The sequence below is a fragment of the Bos grunniens genome, chromosome 20, assembly GCF_055505025.1.
Source record: "Bos grunniens cultivar Pamir isolate PY7600 chromosome 20, Bosgru_T2T1.0, whole genome shotgun sequence".
In the NCBI taxonomy this organism is placed as follows: domain Eukaryota; kingdom Metazoa; phylum Chordata; class Mammalia; order Artiodactyla; family Bovidae; genus Bos; species Bos grunniens.
Window position 1 is genome coordinate 53331007 of NC_141184.1, and position 23460 is coordinate 53354466.

Here is a 23460-nt window from a genome sequence, read left to right on the forward strand (position 1 = left end):
TTAACACTAGAAAAACAGAAAGCTATGCATCTTCAAGTGGTAGATAATGAAAGAGGTACTACTCCCTTTATAACTCACAAGTATTGTATAAGAGAAACTGGGTAAAAAAACCCATTATTTCATGGGTGAATGTAATCTATCTGTGCACTTTATTTTTTAAAGGACAAACAATTAAGTCTTCATACTGAGGTGAGACACGCTCTGACAGTCACTACTCGGGGGCTGGCTCCTGGAACAGGCTCCTGTTTTACTCGCCTGGCATCTCTGAAAGCCTCATGGGACTCAATGGATGGTACCCAATCTAAGGTCACAATAAAACACTCTAAGTTACTCCTCCAGACAACCTCCTAGAAGTGTGAGCTACCTCTTGATGGGGTACAAGCAATTATAGCTTCCCAAGAGAAACAACCACTTAAGCATTCCCAATGAAGTGTGTCATGGGGAACCAGGGCTAGAGTCTCCACTGCCTGATACTAATAAGCACTATGGTCTCAGAACAGGCTAATATCACCCAAGATTCTAATTAAAAGTTGGATCAGCAAGCCAGAAATAACTGCCAAGTAGAGAGACAACTAATTGCCCAGCTGACAATCCTGATGCCTAGAGGAGGAGACTGTTGATGAAACTCCATGAGGAAGTTAGATCCTAAACATACACCAATGTCTGGTGTTAGCCTGAGTGCTGCTGACCACCCTCCACTTGCTCCACAGCCTTCCTCAGCAGCTAGTCCCAAAGGAACTAAAGACATGACTTAGGTAGGGAACAGTCACATTTTCTCTGCTCAAGGCCAGGTGTCCCAGTGGCCCCAAAATGCCTCGCTGAAGTGCTGTAAGAACATTCCTTATTCTTCTATTGGAATAAACAACAGCAAATATTAAGGGCTTGTCATCTTCATTTCTTCCTTTAATCCCTCACAGGTTCTTGGTGTTCTGGTAGCCCTCTCTGTAGATAACTCAACGATTCCTCTTTTCATTCTTCTTTAAGTATTCCCCCATTTCCTGAGTCTCAAGCAGGCCCTTTCCACCTCCAGGAATAAACCAGCCTAGCGTGCAATGAGAAGGGCAGTGTCAACAGAGGGACATCCTTGCCCTCAGATTATTGCATAATAAGTAAGCAATCACAGAAGAGCACTGAAACGTGGTGGGGAGCAGCCATGCACTGCAGAGTTAATCTGAGACATGGGGAAATTCCAGCACAATTCTTCATGATAAGCCTGAGCTCTACTTGAAGACGAGACACCTCTGCCACTAACCCCCTGAACACACACCCTCACGCTGCTCAGAAAGGTGCAAGCCAGAGCTACTGTTTCACCCTTTCAGATTCCCCAGGAGAGACACTCTGCTACTATAGCCATCCTTCCAGGTTACGGAAGGCACGAAAAGGTTCCATTACTGAAAGCCACTGCAACAAAAGACTACTTAACGGGTGCTCTATGAAGCCAAGAACAAGCACAATCAGTTTTCTCATAGCAACAGATGCAGTTCTCCACCCTGCAAATCACAAATACAAGCATCCCTCCCGGGGACAAGGCAAGTTCTCTCACAGGAGGAATTTCATCAGACTGACCAGATCTATGCGTGCTCCCCATGCTCCTCCCCATCAGAGCTGACATGCCATTACCTGTACAAGTGACGGTTGTCCTCAAAGTCTTCCTGGCCCCATTTTCCCTTGATGTCTTCAATAACATGGTTCTTCAGGAATTTTTTTAGCAGTTGGACCGTTTGTTTGCGGGTCACTTCGGGGCCAAAGTTTTGGCTGCGCCTCAGCAGCTCGTGTAGCCAATCCACAGCTTCAGTCGCTGTGAAGCAATGCTCATAACTTTTGAAACGACAGCGATGTTTCCGTAATGGCATCTTGGCGCGAAAAAGTTCAACTGTTTCATTCCACTTGGGGCAAAAACAGAGGAAAGTATTTAGTGAATTTTTTAAAAGGTTACTGCATCCCAAATATTTAGGACAACAAATGGTGTTTTTCCATTTAAAAGACTGCCTTAATAAGAGAAGCAGTCGAAGTTTTTTTTTTTTTTTTTCTATTTACGACCTTTAAATGTTAAGGTAACTTTATATAGTACCTGGTGTCAAAGCATGTTTAAAAATTCTGCACAATACTTTCCTATTCCAATACAAGCAAGCTTCCCATACAGGGGCCAAGGGTTTGATCCTGGTCAGGGAACTAAGATTCCACATGCCACATGATGCAGCCAAATTTAAAAAAGAAAAAAAAAAAATTTTAATCTAGATATCCACGCCATTATCAGCCATCCCAAAATTAAATGAAATGTTCACATGTGATGTTCTTCCTACATAATTACTCCATTTCCTTAGGACCCGTCATCCCACCAGTCCTACAAGTTCCGAAAATTCAGTCTTACTCTTAGGACCATTCTCTCTTCTTTCATGCTCCTCTTTCAAGTCTATTAATTTACAGACTCTGCATCTTATTTTTTACCTACCTTCCTACTGAAATCAGTCCTTCCTTTTTCTTTCAACGATAGCTCTGAGCTCAACATATTCTTTTTATTTCGCCCAACACCGTAACCTCGTTTTCCTCGTCTTCCGAGTTTCTCTTTATACTCTCCGCTGCCCAGTCACCTCTGCACCTGTGGTCCATTCCTCTTCTCCCTTTGATCGCTAGCCTCTCTCAAGCACAGTAACCGTCCCTGAGTACACAGCACCACGTGCGTCAAGGGCCCAGGTCGGGTCTATTCACGCATGCTCCCTGGACGTGCAGCACAGGACACAGGCAGGTACTCAACACGCAAATGCCTAACTGGTCTTTCCCTTTTCCTATTTTTATTAAACCACCTCCTAACTTCATGCAATTTAATTCTACTCTGATTCTCAATCATGTCTTCCTCCTGGCCAAATTCAAACATCTTTATGCCCTCTGCATATCAATTTTTCTACTTCATTTGACACTATAAGCCATGCTTCAAATTAAGTTGGTCCAGATTTAAACTTTTTTAAACTCTTAAAACCACACACAAAACAAATGCAATCTGTAGAGTAAGATAACATATAACCAGAATTTCTAAGACAAAATGAAAAATTCAACTCAAGAAAGGGCATTCAATAGAAAAATGAAAAAAACACTTAAACAGGCACTTCACATAAAAGAATCTCCAAATTTACCATAGTATATGCAGAGATGTTCAATCTCATGAATTAGCAGTGAAATGCAATAAATCCCCAATGCAATAATATACATGCCTACAGAATGACTAAAATGAAAAGACGGGCAATACTAAGTGCTAATCAGAACATGAAGCAACCAGAAATTATGTGCACACTGTATAACCCAGAAATTCCATTCTTAAGTGTGTATATATATTCCGCAGAAGTATGTTAACCAAAAGCCACACTGTTCAAAATAGCACTATTCTTACTTAATTACATTCTTACTTAATTAATTAAAAACCCAAATGTCCATCAACATAAGAATAAACAAATTCATGCAACAGAATACTGTAATGAGAATAAACAAACTATTGCTTCATGCAGTAACATAGATGAATAACACAGATAAAATGTAATTGATAACTGTTTTTTGCTTCTCAACACGAGTCAAATTACAAAACACAACACTGAGTGTTGAAGTCAATCAGTTCAGTCACTCAGTCGTGTCCAGCTCTTTGTGACTCCATGGACTGCAGCACGCCAGGCTCCCCTCTCCATCACCAACTCCCAGAGCTTACTCAAACTCCTGTCCATCAATTCAGTGATGCCATCCAACAATCTCATCCTCTGTCGTCCCCTTCTCCTCCCACCTTCAATCTTTCCCAGCTGCTGCTGCTGCTGCTGCTGCTAAGTCACTTCAGTAGTGTCTGACTCTGTGCGACCCCATAGACGGCAGCCAACCAGGCTCCGCTGTCCCTGGGATTCTCCAGGCAAGAATACTGAAGTGGGTTGCCATTTCCTTCTCCAACGCATGAAAGTGAAAAGTGAAAGTGAAGTCGCTCAGTCGTGTCCGACTCTTAGCGACCCCATGGACTGCAGCCTACCAGGCTCCTCCCTCCATGGGATTTTCCAAGCAAGAGTACTGGAGTGGGGTGCCATTGCCTTCTCCAATCCTTCCCGGCAACAGGGTCTTTTCCAATAAGTCAGTTCTTTGCATCAGGTGGTCAAAGTATTGGAGTTTCAGTTTCAGTATCAGTCCTTCCAATGAATATTCAGGACTGATTTTCTTTAGGATGGACTGGTTTGATCTCCTTGCAGTCCAAGGGACTCTCAAGAGTCTTCTCCAACACCACAGCTCAAAAGCATCAATTCTTCGGTGCTCAGCTTTCTTTATATCCAACTCTCACATTCATACATGACTACTAGAAAAACCATAGCTTTGACTAGACAGACCTTTGCTGGCAAAGTAATGTCTCTGCTTTTTAATATGCTGTCCAAGTTGGTCACAGCTTCTCTTCCAAGGAGCAAGCGTCTTTTAATTTCATGGCTGCAGTCACCATCTGCAGTGATTTTGGAGCCCAAGAAAATAAAGTCTCTCACTGTTTTCATTGTTTCCCCATCTATTTGCCATGAAGTGATGCGACCGGATGCCATGATCTTAGTTTTCTGAATATTGAAATGTGCTTCCTATTTTTTTCTCTTGAACATTATTCCATTTCTTTACTTCTTAGAATCAAAAATATTATGATAGTGGAGTTATAATACAGCACTGGCCAGGGACTTCAGAGATAAACAAGTGCTAGATATAGGTGTACTTGCCACACACTGGCAGTGTGAACTTGACCATGTCAGTTCACCACTTTAGGCCTAAATAAAATGAGAGTCCCCTTCACAGATCACAGCCTTGTTGTGGCAAGGGGGCTTGCATTACTAATGAAGCTACAAGCTATGCTGTGCAAGGCCATCCAAGACAGACAGGTCAAAGTGAAGAGTTCTGACAAAACGTGGTCCCCTGGAGGAAGGGATGGCAAATCACTCCAGTATTCTTGCCCCAAAAACCCCATGAACAGTACAAAAAAAGACAAAATATATGACACCAGAAGAGGAGCTCTCCCAGGTCAGAAGGTGTCCCCCTGGGGAAGAGCAGGGAGCAATTACTAATAGCTCCAGAAAGAATGAAAGTGCTGGGCCAAAGCAGAAATGATGCTCAGTTGTGGATGTGTCTGATGGCGAAAGTAAAGTCCAACGCTGTAAAGAACAATATTGCATCAAACTCCAGGAGACAGTGAAGGACAAGGGAGCCCAGTGTGTTGCAGTCTATGGGGTCGAAAAGAGCTGGACACAACTTGGCGACTAAACAAAAACAACAAAATGAGAGAACTGGGATCTTTAGAGCCCATTCAAACTCTCAGAGTCAATGACGCCTATAAGTCTTTTAAAGTTTACCTGTTACATCAGAAGATACAACTCAGAATTAAGTTCAAAGAATAGATTGGTAGATTTATGCTGTTTTCAGAAAAATCAATTTTCTTTCTCATCATTTCTTGTTAACTAAGGTTTACAGAACTATTTAATACATGGATTACAAAAATGAAAGTTATTTCAGTGAAGATGAGTAAATTGCTAATTAGCGTCCATATTCACCATGAATTGACTTACAGAGTCTGTCATTTGATTTTGGGCATAGACATTTACCTAGTCCATAAAATGTTATTTTCAGATAAGACTTTGGTACCTTAGAAAATGGAGCTGTACATGGTTTGAGAAAGTATAGTGAGCCGTGAAAGGAGGAAGCAAAGGCCCACTCACTGAGTACCACGAGGTTTTTCCCAAGCTTTTCTGAAGATTGGGTTGAGTGTGATGGTGGGAGAAGATGGAAATGGTAAACTGGGAACCAGGGAGGTAAGCAGAGCCGAGGCAGAGAAAGGGGGCTAGCTGATTCAACTGATAAAAGCTGATAACACTTAGAGACTTTACAATGGGGGGGGGGGGGTACCTGTAATGACTACAGAGATCACCAATAAATCAGGAATTCTCACTTAAAAAAAAAAAAGCCTATCACCTTCTGTGTTTTCAAAAATCTGAGTTTAAGTTCAAGATTCTCAAACAGAATAAAGTCGAGAACTAATTGATACTTAGCAAATTCTGGTGAAACTGAGGTGTTTTCATCAATTATTCACATAATTTAGTTTCCTGTTTAACTTGATCAGTCTTGGCTAAATGTGACTTGAAAATCGCTTCTTAGGAACTGAAACTTCTGAAGAACAGAGTACTTTTCTTCATAAATTCTTTTGATAATACTTTAATGTGACTCAGAATCAAGAGTGTCTTTCACATAGGCAGGCTCCATCTACAGAGTTACTTCGTACAATTCTGTGAATATGAGATTTTAAAAGTTTCAATTATCATGTAATTTATTTTTTTAGTCTAAAGCTGGAAGAAGGGGAACAAGTCACCCCAAGATCCAGCGTCTGTTTCCCCTGTGCAGTGAATAAATTGGCAGTTGTTCAGTCGCCAACTCACATGGACTGCAGCGCACCAGGCTTCCCTGTCCCTCACCATCTCTGGGAGTTTGCCCAAGTTCATGTCCATTGAATCCGTGATGCCATTCAACCATCTCATCCACTGTTGTCCTCTTCTCTTTCTGCAGTAGGAGAATATTACTTTCCCTCCACAAAGGAGAGTAAGCTTTTTTGCTTTTTTTGTTTTTTAAGATCTTTTTTGATGTGAGCCATTTTTAAAGTCTTTATTGAATTTGTCACAACGTTGATTCTGCTTTACGTTTTTTTGTTTGGAGGGTGTAGGGTGTTGTTCTTTTTCCTTTTTGCGGGGGCGGGGATGGGGGGGCACCTAAGGCATGTGCGCTCTTAGCTCCCTGACCAGGGATCAAACCCACAGCCCCTGCACTGGACGGAAACGTCTTAACCACGGGACAGCCAGGGCAGTCCCAAAGAGAGTCAAGTTTTTGAATGTCCCTGATAAAGCACAATCTGTATCTCATCCCTAAAGATGGACCGACCAATAGCCTTGACCCCAGATGGTTCCAAGTGGTAGCTGCTGCTGCTGCTGCTGCTAAGTCGCTTCAGTCAAGTCCGACTCTGTGCCACCCCATAGACGGCAGCCCACCAGGCTCCCCCGTCCCTGGGATTCTCCAGGCAAGAACACTGGAGTGGGTTGCCATTTCCTTCTCCAGTGCATGAAAGTGAAAAGTGAAAGTGAAGTCACTCATTCGTGTCCAATTCTTAGCGACCCCATGGACAGCGGCCCACCAGGGTCCTCCGTCCATGGTATTTTCCAGGCAAGAGTACTGGAGTGGGGTGCCATTGCCTTCTCCGTCCAAGTGGTAGAGGCACTGTGAAATGGAACTTGATAAGAAAACACTATTTTAAAAAACACTACTTGTCCCCTGTCACCAGCATCCATACCTCTTAGAGACTAGCCCAAAGGAAAACCTAAATTTATATGAATTTTTTAAATGAATAAATCAGTATGGGTCATATGTATACCTATGGCTGATTCATGTCGATGTTTGACAGAAAACAATAAAATCCTGTAAAGCAATTATCCATCAATTAAAAAATTAACAAATTTTTAAAACATCATTATGGGTGTCTGAAGTGGATTATTTGCATAAATGAGGGCAATAACATCTTCCATCCTGTTATCTTTTCCTGGATATTGCTTAGGGGTGCAAGGAACAATGAGCCTAATTCTCGAGTTAGCTGTGGCCAGAAGTGGTGACAGACCAAGGAGTGCAGTCTCTTCCTCCGAAATCACCTTTAAGCTTTCATAAAAAGTCGTCTAAAACCGACCCTGGACATGACCAAATTATCTCCACTTATTCCATTATGAAATTGCTATAATCACTTGCTTCGGGTCACAAAGAAATCAAGTATGCCTCAGAACTCTGATTAACAACGCTCTTCTCCCAGGAAAAAAAGGCAGCACCCTGGACCACTGGGGTCTGAAAGAAAGTGAAGTCGCTCAGTCGTGTCGGACTCTTTGAGACCCCATGGACTGTAGCCCATCAGACTCCTCTGTCCATGGGATGTTCCAGGCAAGAGTACTGGAGTGGGTTGCCATTTCCTTCGCCAGGGGATCTTTCCAACCCAGGGATCGAACCTGGGCCTCCCGCACTGCAGGCAGACGCTTTACCGTCTGAGCCATCAGGGAAGCTGTGAAGGCTCTTTCAAATCATCCGTCCGGGCCCACCCTTCCCCTTCATTTAGGTGGGTGCTGATAGAAAAAGAAACATCAGGAGCCGGAAACGTGGCCAGAGAGATCCATCTCTGTTTAGGGTACCGTTGCAAAGAGCCTCAAGTGTCAACCACAAGTGACACTCAGGATGACACGCCCTGCCCGTAACTGGCGGCGGGTGGCCCGAAAATGACGGACTGACGGTCTTTCCTTTCCCGGCGGGGGACGTAGGGTTCCGGAGGACCAGGAAAGGGGAGGAGGGTGCCGTCGTGCTCTTCCGGGCGCTTTAAACCCGGAGTCGCCGTTCACTGGCGAGAACCCAGCCACCGTCACGGGATCCAAGCCGCGCCCACCCTCGACAGGCTGGGCCCGCGACCGGGCTAGCCTTTAAGCATCTAGAATTTGGCCTCACAGGCTGAAACACGCCCCGCCTCCAGAACTCGGCCGGACTAGCTCTGGAGAAGCGAGGACTGAAGAGTCAGAGGTCGGCCCGCAGGCCGGGGACTCGCTTCGCCCAGACCCCCGTACACACACTCACCAGCCTGGTGGCCCGGTATGGCCCGGGCCCCACGATGCGGTGCTCCATGGGCCCGCACGCCACGGCGGCGACCAGCGCCGATCCCCGAGTCCCAGGCGCCGCAGTTTGAATCCCGAGCCCACGCGCTGCAGGCGCTGATTGGGCGGCGCGGCGGCACGTGACGGGAACTGCGGGGCGGGGCTGTCGGAGCCCCAGGGAGGGGGCGGTGGGCGGCTCCTTCCGAACCTCCGGCGGAGGAGCGAACCACAAGCTTGAAACCAACTCTGTTCGAGTCCGTGCCCACGCCTGCCCAGCCTGCGCGCACGCAAGGTGTCTCCACAGAGGGGTCGCTCTGAACTTGTGTATTTCGGAGACCGAAACCCGGCCGGGCTGGACAGACAAATCCGTGTACACCCTTTCAAGTGCGCGGTTGAATCTAGAGGTTGCGGCTAAGATTGGGAGAAGTGGGTAGTGAAAGGGAGCGAGTGGACAGCCTCTTTCAAGTGGAGGGACGTGTGAAAACTAGATAAGAGCACTTGGCCACCGGGAGTGTCGACAGCGTGAAAGAACAATAAAGAGCTGAAGAAGAGCCCCATTCAGCTTCCTTTGTTGTTCTTTTGGTAGCGTACTCTTTCCCAGGAACTTGAGTTCTTTGGTTTTTTTTTTTTGAGTCTAACCGAAATTTTCAGTCCTGTGCCGCAGGGCTGTGAGGTGTTTTTTGTTTCTCAGGATTTTCCCCCTAGGACTTCATGATCTGATTTGCAACTGTTCAAAGGACAATTGAGGTCATTCTCTACCTACCAGTCGAATTCAAAGTTCAAATCTGGTCCCCTCAGCGATCATTCTGGATAAGATATAATGAGAAAGAGACAAGGCAGGGATCAGATGCCCATGCTCTATTAATACCCTTCTTCCATTTCCTGAATTAGATATGTATTAGCTGCATTTTCGGAGAAGGCAATGGCACCCCATTCCAGTACTCTTGCCTGGAAAATACCATGGATGGAGGGAGGAGCCTGATAGGCTGCAGTCCATGGGGTCGCTAAGAGTCGGACACGACTGAGCGACTTCACTTTCATTTTTCATTTTCATGCATTGGAGAAGGAAATGGCAACCCACTCCAGTGTTCTTGCCTGGAGAATCCCAGGGACGGGGGAGCCTCGTGGGCTGCCGCCTATGGGGTCGCACAGAATCGGACACGACTGAAGCGACTTAGCAGCAGTAGCAGCAGCAGCTGCATTTTAGAAAACCCCCAAAATTCCTAAAATAGTACATATTTATTACTTTTGTAATCAGAAAAAAAAAAGCAATAAAGATACTTTTTTACTTCCAATCTTATTAGAACTTTGTGGGGGTTTTTTGACTTCTAAACTCCGTAGAGCGTGCTAAGTCGCTTCAGTAGTGTCCCACTCTTTGTGACCCTAAGGACGGAAGCTCACCAGGCTCTTCTGCCCATGGGTTTCTCCAGGCAAGAATACTGGAGTGGGTTGCCATGCCATGCTCCAGGGGATCTTCCCAACCCAGGGATTGAACCCACATTTCTTACAACTACCTGCATTAGCAGGAGAATTATTAACCACTAGGTCCGCTTCCGAAGCCTCCGTAGAAGGGACACCAATGGGGCACAAGAGACAGAAGGGAAAAAGGATTTCAGGGTCTTGTCCATCTGGAAACTGTCGTCACTTGTCATAGAGGTGGACTTGGGATCTGATAAAAAAAACATCATGCCCTGCTTCTTGAGCATTTTCCCAAGAGTCCATCATGAGCAAAAGACAAGACAGTTCCTTTTTCTGGAAAGATATATCTCCCGACGATCTATGTATAAGGCCACAGTCTTTGTAAATATATAAAAGTCCACAGTCTTTGTAAATGTAGTTTAAATTCAAACTACATAAAGACTGATTATCTACAGTCTCTCAGCATCATCAACTGGGAGATTTCTCACCCTCTCTCTGCCCTAAATTGCTTTCTACCTTTCTGACTATGTTCCAGGCACAGTCCTCTTTCCATTCAAACCTCATAGTCTCTGCACCATTCCCCTGCTGGGAATTTTCTTGCCCCAGCTCTTTGTAAGCCATTCAGATCATATGCTGACTTCACACCTGACTTGTCACTGACATTAAGAAGTTCCAAGCTGTTGAGCAAAAGCAACATAGGCCTCAGGTATTTTGTGGGTTTGGAGGCTGTGTTTCTCAGTAATGCCCCAGGAATTCCTGACTGCTACATGCAGGCCTGCTGCTGCCTGAAAGTTCTCCCAGCCACCTGGATGGGTCATTTCAAAAGAACTCCTCTGTTGAAACCCAAGTCAGTGCTTACATTCAACTTGAGCCTTTCGGATTGTACGGCAGCTATCTTCAGTTGTATTTGTTGGCATTTAGCCCATCAACACTATTTGCCAAGGTTCTTAGAATTGTCATATCAGTGACTTGATTTCCATGCTTATTGGTCTATACTGTCACTGTTCTATTAGGAAATCTTCCCCCAAAGCTTGTATTAACCTTATTCACCTACAGGCACATCATGTTCTTTTGGGTATGGTGAAAAAGAAAGGACAAAAATATATGGAAAACATAAAACCACACTATTTCTTTGAAACTGTTGAATAATATTTTTATTTCAGCATTTTAAAAATAAATGCCCCAGAGAAATAGAGGATTTATATTTATTTATTCATTGCAGCTAGATACAGAATGGAAACAGGGCTTTTGAGGCTACATTATGGGCTATAGGATTTGGATTTTACTCTGAATTTTTGAAAATATATTAGAAAGTTTTCAGTGTGTCAAGATCTTAAGCAGGGTTTTTAAAGCATCATTCTGGCCATTGTGTAGATAATACACTGGAATGGGTGCAGGTGAGGCGTGGAAGCAGGAAAAGCAATTAGGGATACTGTAGCAATACACTAGTAGGAAAAGTAAACAAACATGATTGGTACAGTGTTTGTCACACAATGACTTTCCACAAATATTTGTTGAATGAATAAATGAATGAGCAAATGAAACTAACCTTCAGTTATTTATCTCCTGAGGTCAATTCAGTTCACTTTATCTATAAGTGTATTTCTTATATGTATGTACTCTACAGTATAATAGCTAACTTTTATATTTTCAATGTAACCTATACAATTTGCTTCTGAAACTACTACTCTGTTAGTTCTTACTGTTAAAGGATTATCCATATTTGTTTCTCCCTTTTGAATCTGGGAAGATACAATCCATACTCCATGCCTTGTATTATAAGCACATGCATAAACACACACACACATGCACACACATTTCCTGCCACCTCACAATCACGCCATTAGAGTCTGGAGTTAGCACCTGAAAATCTTTAGCAAGGATCTAGCTGAATGTATTCTTACATTTGCACACAAGTTCAGTTTCTGGAATGTCATAGCCATGCTTCTGTTTTGCTATAGCTAAGTATAATTCTCTAAATCCAGGAAAGTATACTGATGGGAAAAAAAAATTTTTTTTTTAACAGACATTGGTTTGTCCAAGAAACGTAGGATGAATTGCAGGAGGAAGATCCTGGAGATGAGAATCTCCAAGGTAGCTTGTTTAAAATCCTAGGTACCTAGATGGCATAGGTGGTTGATGGGTTTGACTCTTTATCAGCAGCTGCAAAGATCCATGTACATATTTCTAATTTTGATGAGGCAGAACTTTAAAACTCCCACCTTAGAGGCTAGTGTGCAAGAGAATGTCATCCAGCTTGAATATAAGCCCAGCCAACCCCTATGAGTTTCTGTTCAATATGACCTTGATATTCTCTACTGGTTTTGTTTATGTATCTTATGGGGACAATATTATGCTATCCTCGTATTTCAGAATTACTCAAGTCAGTGGACTTATTCTTCATAAATGCCAAAAGCTGGAATTTGGATATGTAGCCTGTATAGTGAAACATCCAAATAGAAATGACCCATGGTTGAAAATATTAGCTCAAGAGGGGAGGGTAGAGTTGGGGAAATTGAAGCCCTGTAGATAAATGAGGACTTTGAGGAAGGAAGAATATAGAGAGAACAGAGGCCCTCACTATCCCATCTCAGCCCTTTAGCTTACTACCCTGACTGACTAGTTTCTCTGACCCATAAATCTGCTGCTTCACCTCTGAGTCTAGGCTTGTCTGCCCACTCCTGGCATTTCATCTTCTGAGATTCCTCAGCCTGCCCTGAGCCAGTGCTAGCTCAATTAGGGAATCATCCTAATCGCTTGGTTCCCTCCCTAGAGGCTTGAACTCCAGGCTTCCATCCAAGATTTCCCCCTCTATTTCACTGTCAAAGGCTCAAGATTCAAGTTTTCACCTCAGCAGAATTACAATCATTACCTGTGATTGAACTTTCAGGTAGCAAACAAATTTTGAAATGTTAAATTCCAGTATCGGTACAGTACATAAATTGCCTGACCCCCATAACCCCCAGTTGAGTTCAGTTCAGTTGCTCAATCATGTTTGACTCTTTGTGACCCCATGGACTGCAGCACGCCAGGCTTCCCTGTTCATCACCAACTCCTGGAGCTTACTCAAACTCCTGTCCATCGAGTCAGTGATGCCATCCAACCATCTCATCCTCTGTTGTGCCCTTCTCCTCCCACCTTCAATCTTTCCAAGCATCGGGGGGCTTTTCAAATGAGTCAGTTTTTCACATTAGGTGGCCAAAGTATTGAAGTTTATAGCCCCTAAGCTCAGTTTTAAGAAAAATCTAAAGATAGGATAAAATGATCTGCACTTTTAAAAGGTTCATCACAAATGTTCCCTGAAGTAGCAAAGATACTTAGTATAGCCCTAAAGAATTCAGTTTACAAAAAGGAAAAAAAAGGTAGAGGAGGACAAGCATGTGCAGAACTTTTAGAAAGCACTACTGCAACCCACATCTTGTAGTTAGTAAGGTGCCCGGGGCAGAGGTAAGACCCTCTGGGCAGCAGAGGGTCCTGGGAGCCAAGGCCCATGGACTACAAACACACGCAAGAGCCCAGAGAGGCAGAAGTGGGACAGTGGTCGGCAGCACCGAGCCAGAGCAGAATGAAAATGAGACTGGGAGGCAGAAGCAGTTGGGGAACAAGGAAGGTCTGTGAGCTGCGCTTGGGGCAGGGTGTCTGTATGTACGGGGCTATCTTGAAGGACTAACAAAGGCAGCAGTGGTGATTGTATTCGCCTACAACACCGCCACTCTTATTTTCTTTCAGAGCCAAGTGACTGAAACTGGCTTGAATAAAAAAGAAAAGAGTTATTTTAAGCATTTCATCCTTATTGATGACTTCTCTTTCGTTTTGTTTTGATGACTTCTTTATATTTTGTGGTTTTCTTTTGTTGATTTCCAACACAGATCTTTTTCCTTTCATTCTTTCAAGTTTTTACTGGGTTATAACGCATGGACATTACCTATATAGGGCTTGGGGAATTTTCACTGACTGACCACATCTTTGTAACCAGCACTCTGATCAAGAAACAAAACCCTCTGATCAAGAAACAAAACCTAACTAGGGCCGGAGCCGACCTCCAGTCTCCACCTGCCTAAACATAACTGGTGTAGATCTTCTACTGTGCAAGAAAAAAAGAAACAAGGAGTTTACCCTAAAGCTAAAGGGGGAATAAGAGCTAACTCACAAATAACCCAGAATTTAGTCCACCTACATTGTAACTCAAAAGCCAGCTATAAAAAGTGGAGGGGAAGGAGACAAAAGGATTTTATTTTGTGGACAAGTGCACACAGCATTCAGCTTACAGCTTGACCAGATATACCATTTGTGGATTTTTGTGGGTTTTCCCCTTTCATTTAAAATTAAAGAGAGGCCTTCTAGACATTCAAACCCTCTTGACTACATTTCCTTATTTAGCTGTCTCTGAAAACTCTCTAATTGGAGGGCTCCTGAAATTAACGACAGGGCAGTGCTTTGATTTCAGCTCCAGTGAGGAATTAGAAGGGAGAGAAGCTCCTCAGTTTCCTTGTGAAGTGACCTCCATCTCATCTACATACCAGAACCCTGGAGACTTATTTAAAACACAGATGCCAGGCTAACTCCTCTCCTGAAAGTAGCTTCTTTGGGGCGCAGGGGGACCAGAGGAGTGAACACAGGTATGCCATTATTATCTGATTCTCTCCATCAGACCAGCTGAGGTCTGGAGTTGGGCTCTGCCAGAGGACCTGGGCAGCATTCTAGGAAAAAATGCTTCTTACATGTTCATCTTTGCATGATGATAAAGTTATCAGAAATATCCTAAAGAAATGTTAGACAAAGGTTGTAAGGAGAGTCAGATTTCTCAACTGAGCCTGGAAAAGTACAGAGCCCAAGGAGATGGGAACAGGGGAGGTATACCTCAAATGAGACAGGAGGTTTGAGGCAGAACCTGGAATAGCTACAGAGCTGCAGGGCAAATAGTTAGAATCAAGTTTTAGCGATAAGGACCACAGCTTCATCTGCTAAGGATTCTTGCCCCCCAAATTGAAACTGAACCTGACCATACCTCATTTTCTATCACGCAGTTACTGATTTTCAGGAAATGCAGAGGATGGAAAAATAATGAGGTGTGGGGTTGCAACTGGTAATATTTGGAACATGGGAGAATCTGTGAGTGACCAGCTATTTGCAATTACAAGGAAGAAGGTAGGTGGAGAGTAGAGGGAGAACCCATAAGACATCTGAGACAAATGAAACTAATCACAGCATGTGGGTATTATTTAGATCATAATTCAACCTACTTTAAAAAATTTTTAAACTAAAAATGTTTAAATACAATTGTGGGACAATTGGAAGATGGAATATTGAAGAGATATTTGAAGATAATCGAGAATTAGAGTTTAAAACTGTATTGTATGATAGTTATCTTTTAAAAGACTCAGTCCTTAAGGGCATGGATCAGAATCACCTGGAGGACTTGCGAAAATGCAGATTACTGTGTCTAACCCCCAAAAGTTCCTAATTCTGTAGAACTTTCCTGGGGCCTGAAAATTTCCATTTCTAACAAGCTGGATAATGAGTACATGAGAGTTCTTTATTCCTGTTCTCTCTACTCTTGTTATGTGTGTAATTTCTATTTTTAAAAGGGTTTATTTAAGATAAGAGAAAAGAAAAAAATTGAAAAAGTGTTTGACAATATCCATTTCTGAGTTTTCAAAAAAGCTCTCAACGAACTAGAGAATACAAGGGAGCTTCCTCAACTTAATAACAATCTATGAAAATCCTCAGGTAATGTCATACCTGATGAAAGACCAAATACTTGCTCTCTAAGATCAGGAACAAGACAAAGATGTCTGCTCTTACCATTTCTATCCAACACTGTACTGGAGGTTCTATCTAGCACAATGAGGGAAGAAAAGGAAAAAGCACCCAAATTGGAAAAAATAAAACCATCTTTTTTCTTTTTTTTAACAAGTGGAAAGAGGTTTATTATGTACATAGAAACAAGAGCTTGTGACACTGTTGAATGGATAGATGCAGATCAATGGAACAGAAGATGTATGACTTTGTTGTTGTTTAATTTCCAAAGTCAGCTTTAATACAAGAGACTTAATTAGCATTTCCCCAACAGTAGCTGGATCTTTCTAGGTAAAATGCCGAGAAGCATTTCCTCTAACAAGTCACTGCAATCGTTTTGGATAATTCAGCAGTCCTTCCTTTGTCCATCACTTTTTTGTTGTTGTTCTTGATGATTCTCTCAGTTTTTTAGCTGCCTTTCCGATAACTTCAACCAACTCCAGATATTTCCTTCTAAATAATTTCACTGTTATCTGTATGGTTCTACTTAATTGTATTACAATTATTATTTGTATGTAAGTTTTTTCACCTTAGATTGAGAACTCATTGAGGTTGGGGACCATGACTTAGAGAGTAAAACCATCTTTACTTACAGACAACTTGATAACCTACGTAGAAAATTCTATGAGGGCCATAAAATAGCTACTAGAACTAATGAGAAAGTTCTGGAATACTGTGGCCAAGGACAGACACTACAGTTGGGTAGGAGCTGAAAGGCTGTGAGGAGGGGCTTTCGATCTTTATTTTCTGAAGCCTCTAGGAGCTTTTGTTCCTTCTGAGCTTGCATCCTATCACAACCTGGGGGCATTCCCTGACTAACGTTGACACTGAATACTTATTCCTTACCTAATCATATTTCTCCAAGGAGAGGCTTCTTACAGCAGCAGTTCTCAAGCTTGTCTGAACATTGGAATCACCTGAGGAGCTTCAAAAACTCCTGATGCCTGGGTTCCACCTCCACAGAGTGATTTAATTATGGACTCACGGATTCCTTGTTTATTTAATGAATTATGACCCATTACTGTCATTGTCTTTTTGAAACCAGCTCTTGCATTGTTTCCATATGTCCCCATTAGTTTTTAAATGGTGTCTTTATTTTCTGCTACAAGATATTTTAAGCTCATCAGATATATTTGCTTCTCCAGACCCGGAGTTGACCATTTCTCCAAGGAGCACCTATTGCCTTTAATTCGAAATGGTATTTATTATGCCTTTTCTCTTTGATACAAACAATGAAATTTTTTTTATCTTTGTCTCCTGAATCTTGCGTCTATTTCCAGGTTTGTTCTAAACTCATGCAGGTTAAAAATAGGTGCTATTATTAACTCCTCTACCCCTCAATGCCTGACCCAGTGTAATATAGAATAGGCTCACAACTTATCGTTACATTACTATATTGAGTCAACGGATATTTTTCGAATACTTACACTGTGCTAAGAACCCAGGATTAAAATTTGAAGCAAGACAAACAGAGTCATGGCCTTCCTGCGGTTACAGTCTAGTGAAAAAAGCACATATGAATCAGAAGATTATATAAACATTTAATTAAAAACACTGTAAGTGCTCTAAAAAATAGGCACACTGAGTTCTAGGCATACATCAGGGAGTCTGATATATTCTGGGTTGGGAAAGTTTCCCTTAAAATAGGAAATGAGGGACTTCCCCAGCCGTCCAATGGTTAAGACTCTGCTTCCACTGCAGGGGGCGTGGGTTCCACCACTAGTTGCAGAACTAAGATCCCACATGGTGTGATGCAGGAAAAAAAAAAAAAGACAAAAAAATAGGAGTTACTCAGTTCAAAGGAAAGAGGATTTTGTGTGTGTTCGGGGCAGTAAGGGAGTAGTGGATCTAGCAGTTTCCAGACTTTATCTCTTTATCTAGAGATAAAGAGAGGAACTCGGAATATCTGAGAAACCAAAAAAATGCTGAAATCTTTGTTCAGTCATTGCTGTTGTTCAGTCGCTAAGTTTTGTTCTACTGTTTGCAGCCCCATGGACTGTAGCACGCCACGCTTCCCTGTCCTTCACTGTTTCCTGGAGTTTGCTCAAACTCATGTTCATCGAGTTGGTGATGCCATCCAACCATCACATCCTCTGTTGCCCCCTTCTCCTCCAGCCTTCAATCTTTCCCAGCATCAGGGTCTTTTTTTAATGACCCGGCTAGGGTAAGGAGCTGTAGGGTAGCTGGTCAGCTGGGCAGATGCTGACTCTGCAGGACCTTGAAAGCATGTTCAGGGTTTCACTTTTAATCTTCCAGGTAACTGAAAACCATTGAAGGGCTCAAGCAGGAAAGAGACAATATTTGATCTATATTTTAAAATGAATATTGACAAATGCAAAAAAGACTGGCTGAGTCAAGGGCACACATCAGCACTCCAGCTGAGAGGCTCTTTGCAATCATGCACAGAGAGCTGACAAGTAACATGTACCAGGGTGGTAGCTGTGAAACCTCACTGGCACTCCCTTTCCCTAAACCTAGCACATGCCTGGTGGGCTGCAGTCCATGGGGTCACCAAGAGTCGGACACGACTGAGCGACTTCCCTTTCACTTTTCACTTTCATGCATTGGAGAAGGCAATGGCAACCCACTCCAGTGTTCTTGCCTGGAGAATCCCAGGGACGGCAGAGCCTGGTGGGCTGCCGTCTATGGGGTCGCACAGAGTCGGACACGACTGAAGTGACTTAGCAGCAGCAACAGCAGCACATGCCCATTTTGTGGCCCATTTTAAAGATTTCGACAGACAATAAGAAATCGAGTTATTGAGCTCCTCCTTGAGCCCAACCCAACCCTGGATGCAGCCCCTACTCTATCTGTTCCCCTTTTTTCTTTGATAAGGGAAAACAGAAATTCCTCTTTTATTTGAGAAGGGAAACACAGAAGTGAAATTGGAGTTGATAATGGTGGGAGTTTAGGAACACACAGATACACAAAGCCAATAAACAAACATGCTCTAAAAGCCTACAAGGCAGGGTAGAGGTCTCTGGAGGAAGGGAAAGAAAAGGATAACAGCTGGAAACTTGTTTGACTGTTTTGCTAGGAGGAGGAAAAGATGGGTGAGAGGGTTAGGGAGGGAAGTGTCTGAGCACAGGGCTGAATGTCACCATTTCCTTACTTCAAAGGATCTGCCTTTTTACCCTCATAAATGAAGCACTGAGAGTTCAGAGAATAACCTGAATGATTCCTTAAAACTATGTATAATTTGTGAGGCATGTGGAGATGCTCTAAATTTTTTTTTAAGCTTTCCAACTCTTTCTACAATGCTAGCAGAACTGACAGCAAATCTGATTGACATAGTAATGCAAAGAGGAAGGAGCAACATAATGTTACCATCTTAACCATTTTCAAGTCTACATTTCAAGTAGTGTTAAGTACATTCTCAGTGTTGTGGAACCAGTCTCCAGAACTAATTCTGGTGAAATTGAAACTCTGTACCCATTAAACTCCCTGCTCCTCTCTTCCCCCAGCCCCTGGCAACCACCTCTACTTTCATCTCTATGAAGTTGACTACTCTATGTACCTCATATAAGTGGAGTCACGCAGTATTTGTCTTTTTGTGTCTGGCTTATTTTACTCATCAAAATGTATTTAAAGTTGTAACATGCCGACGGAATTTCCTTCTTCCCCCCGCCCTCAACTGCACTGCATGGCATGTGGGATCTTAGTTCAATTTTACTTCTCCAACCCCAGATGAAACTCGTACCCTTTGCATTGGAAGCACAGAGTCTTAACCACTTCCCCACCAGCGAAGTCTTAAGAAGTCTTCCTTTTTAAGGCTGAATAATATTCCATTGCATGTATATGCCACAGTTTGCTTACCCATTCATCCTTTGAGGGACACTTGAGTTGCTTCTGTTAGGTAGTTAGAATAGGAAAAAGGAGTCCAAAATGGCAGGGGCTAAAAGACAAAGAAAGAGAAAAGCCCACAAAAAAGGAACGAAAGAAAATCTGGAGAACAGAGTGAGAACTTCAGGCGAAACAAACACAACCCCTTTCTTGGCTAGCCCAATTTGCATAGGGCAGGCTCAGGGGGGAGGAGACAAAACGTATAAAAAGAGGAAGCCAAGACAGATTGAGGCCTCTCCTTTGGGGCTGGCCCACACTCATGCCTCTAGGGTGTATTTTGCTTGTGGAATAAAACTCTGAGCTGTTACAGAGCTGTAACACTGGTCCACCATTTCAAATCTTTGCTGTGGTGAGACAAACCCGAGGAAATTACACACTCCCCTGAAGCTTCCATCTTTTGGCTAGTGTAAAGAATGCTATAAAAGAGAACTGACTTGTGGGTGCCAAAGTGGAATTAATTGGGGGAGGGATGAAGTGGGATGTTGGGGTTAGCAGATGTAAGCTTTTATATATAGAACGGATAAACAACAAGGCCTTACTGTATAGCAAAGGGAATATATCTAATTTCCTGGAATAAATCATAATGGAAAAGAATATAAAAATCAATTTATATATGTGTATAACTGAGTCACTTTGCCGTACGGCAGAAATTAACACAACATGGTAAATTAACTATACTTCAATCAGTCAATAAAAAGGGAATTAAAAAAAGATTACTATGAACATGAGTATACAAACACCTCTTTGAGACCATGCTTTCAATTCTTTTGTATATATACCCAAAGGTGGAATTGCTGGGTCATGTGGCAAGATCAAACCAGTCAATCCTAAAGGAAATCAACCCTAAATACTCGCTGAAAGAACTGGTGCTGGAGCTGAAGCTCCAATACTTTGGCCTCCTGATACAAAGAGCTGACTCATTGGAAAAGACCCTGAAGCTGGGAAAGACTGAGGGCAAGAGGAAAAGAGGGTGACAGAGGATAGGATGGTTGGATGGCATCATTGACTCAATGCACGTGAGCTTGATCAGAATCTGGGAGATAGTGAAAAACAGGGAAACCTGGCATGCTGCTGTTCATGGGGTTGTAAAGAGTTGTACACTATTTAGCTACTGAATAACAACAACGATGGTAATTCTATTTTTAATTTTTTGAGGACCTACCAAACTTTTCTCCATTTCAGCTGCAAAAGGATTTCAATACCTCCAATTTACCAACCTTCATTATTTCCTGTTTGTTTTTTTAAAATAAATGAGGGTGTGTTTATTTAAGTATACATATTTATTGCAAAAATTAGAGATACAGAAAAATATAAATGAAAGAAAAAACAAAAATGCTTTAAAATGTTCCATTTTAAAATGAGGAAATATAGGATTGCTATGTAAATAGCTGTTTTAAAAAATGCAAAGAGATTAGTTAATAGAAAAGTGACCAAAGGATAGGCACAGGAAGGTGGGCAGGGACAAAAGAGAAGTAGCCAACATGAAATGTGAAAGGGTTGGTATCTGGTATTGTGGAGACGAGAGCAGGAGCCTGCATAGTTCACTGGCTACTTCTACCTGATGAGGACACAGTTGAAGGGGCTTCATTCAGCTACTTCAGCTGGAGGGGTGTCAAAGACACTCTGTTCTGTCCTGTACAGACTGTAACCCCAACTGGTTTATCCACTGAACACAGGAAAATGGAAGCTAGACAGCCAAAGGAAACACTGCCTTCCCTAACTCTGAAACCAATGATATATTTGGAATGCTCCACAGAAGATACAGAAATGAACTGAGCCCATTAAAATCTCTAAAAACACAAATGATATGGTTATAGCACATATTTTGTTTTAGAGATAAGAATGCTGGGAAACAATTTTGGAAAAGCAAGAATATGAAGCACTCTGTCCATACTGTGATGCTAGACAATAGTCTGCTCTGCATTCCCTGTCGGTTATCATACTGGGAGCAAAGCATCTTACCAGGGGAACGCTGATGGCACAGACTCCTACTGGAGTCTGAAGCTATGTGGTGGTTTGGAAACAAGCCCTCAAATGCATTGAAGCACCTCCCCTAAAGAGGTGGGTCTCCCCAGTGAATCCAGGGGGCTTGTGACCGTTGAAGCAGATAGAGTATGACAGAAGTGATTCCATACGGCTTCTGGAACTGGGTCCTAAAAGGCCATTCAGTTCTCCTCAGTTTTCTTGGACCACTCACTCTACAGAAGTTCCTTTACTGGGTCCTCACTCCAGAAACCCAGCCTCCATGCTGTGAAAAGCCAAGCTTGGGAGAGGCTAAGTGTTGGTGCTGGCTGACAGCACAGCAGAGCCCAGCCTTGGGGGCATTTCAGCCCAGGAGCCAGATGTGTGGATAAAGAAGCCTCCAGATGACTTCAGCCCTCAGCCTTTCAAGGCATTCCTCACCTTCTGAATCTTCAGAACAAGAGGCCCCAGTCATCATGGAAGGGAAATGAACAATATATGCTGTGTCCTGTCTAAATTCCTGATCCAAAAAACCTGTGGACCTTTGTCTTTCAATGCCACTGTCACTGTCTTTGGGATCATTTGCCAAATATGTATGTATATATATATATATATATATGAAATATGTGTGGAGAAAACTCTTAATTCAAAAAGATGCATGACCTCAATATTCACAGCAGCATTATTTACAACATATATATAGGCTTCCCCAGTAGCTCAGTAGTAAAGAATCTGCCTGCAATGCAGGAGATGGGAGTTCAGTCCTTGGGTTGGGAAGATCCATGGCCCCTGGAGGAGGGCATGGCAACCCACTCCAGTATTCTTGCCTGGAGAATTACATGGACAGAGGAGCCTGGTGGGCTACAGTCCATAGGGTCACAAAGAGTCAAACATGACTGAAGTGACTTAGCAGGTAGGCAGGCAAGCATATATGTATATATACATATATTTGTTTTGGGATCATTTGTTGAGGAACAGTAGATAACCCAACCAACCAGTTAAATTACTAGTGCTACAAAGAAAATAATTTGAACTACTGGTTGACTATTGATTCACCGCATCTAATAGAAGAATTAGTGTAGTTACAGGTGCCTAAAAATCAGAGAACACAGACTCTTCAGCTAGCAGTCACTTTCTAAGAATGCTGTCTTCATTCCACAGAGAGATTATCCTTATGGGTGAAAACCCTGATAGGCTGTGGAGATAGACTATTTTTGGTCTAATGGGTGAGTTTCCCATCAGTGGAAATATCCTATTGGAAGGAAAGTTATGACCAACCTAGATAGCATATTCAAAAGCAGAGACATTACTTTGCCAACAATGGTCCGGCTAGTCAAGGCTATGGTTTTTCCTGTGGTCAGGTATGGATGTGAGAGTTGGACTGTAAAGAAGGCTGAGCGCCGAAGAATTGATGCTTTTGAACTGTGGTATTGAAGAAGACTCTTGAGAGTCCCTTGGACTGCAAGGAGATCCAACCAGTCCATTCTGAAGGAGATCAGCCCTGGGATTTCTTTGGAAGGAATGATGCTAAAGCTGAAACTCCAGTACTTTGGCCACCTCATGCGAAGAGTTGACTCATTGGAAAAGACTCTGATGCTGGGAGGGATTAGGGGCAGGAGGAGAAGGGGACGACAGAGGATGAGATGGCTGGATGGCATCACTGACTCGATGGACGTGAGTCTGAGTGAACTCCGGGAGTTGGTGATGGACAGGGAGGCCTGGCGTGCTGCGATTCATGGGGTCGCAAAGAGTCGGACACGACTGAGCAACTGAACTGAACTGAACTGAT

The 23460-nt window shown here is 42.9% G+C and overlaps 1 protein-coding gene and 1 long non-coding RNA gene across 7 annotated transcripts in view; one reads left to right on the forward strand and one right to left on the reverse strand.

The window, feature by feature from the left end:
- DEPDC1B (DEP domain containing 1B) overlaps nucleotides 1–8790 on the reverse strand; it is a 104026-nt gene extending 95236 nt beyond the window's left edge. For 5 of the 6 annotated variants that reach the window (XM_086361856.1, XM_086361855.1, XM_086361858.1 and 2 more), the window contains exons 1-2: nucleotides 8632–8790; nucleotides 1621–1886 (exon numbers count right to left, since the gene is read on the reverse strand). In XM_086361856.1, coding sequence (XP_086217982.1) covers nucleotides 1621–1886; nucleotides 8632–8679 — 314 coding nt within the window. In that variant the 5' untranslated portion in view covers nucleotides 8680–8790. The remainder of the gene's footprint in view (nucleotides 1–1620; nucleotides 1887–8631) is intronic. The other variant, XM_086361857.1, reaches the window with a different exon arrangement.
- A 5763-nt stretch (nucleotides 8791–14553) lies between these two features.
- On the forward strand, nucleotides 14554–16905 carry LOC147350415 (uncharacterized). Its single transcript, XR_015149268.1, has 3 exons — nucleotides 14554–14686; nucleotides 15095–15215; nucleotides 16732–16905. It is a non-coding gene; the product is annotated as an uncharacterized LOC147350415 (long non-coding RNA).
- The last annotated feature ends 6555 nt before the right edge of the window (nucleotides 16906–23460 follow it).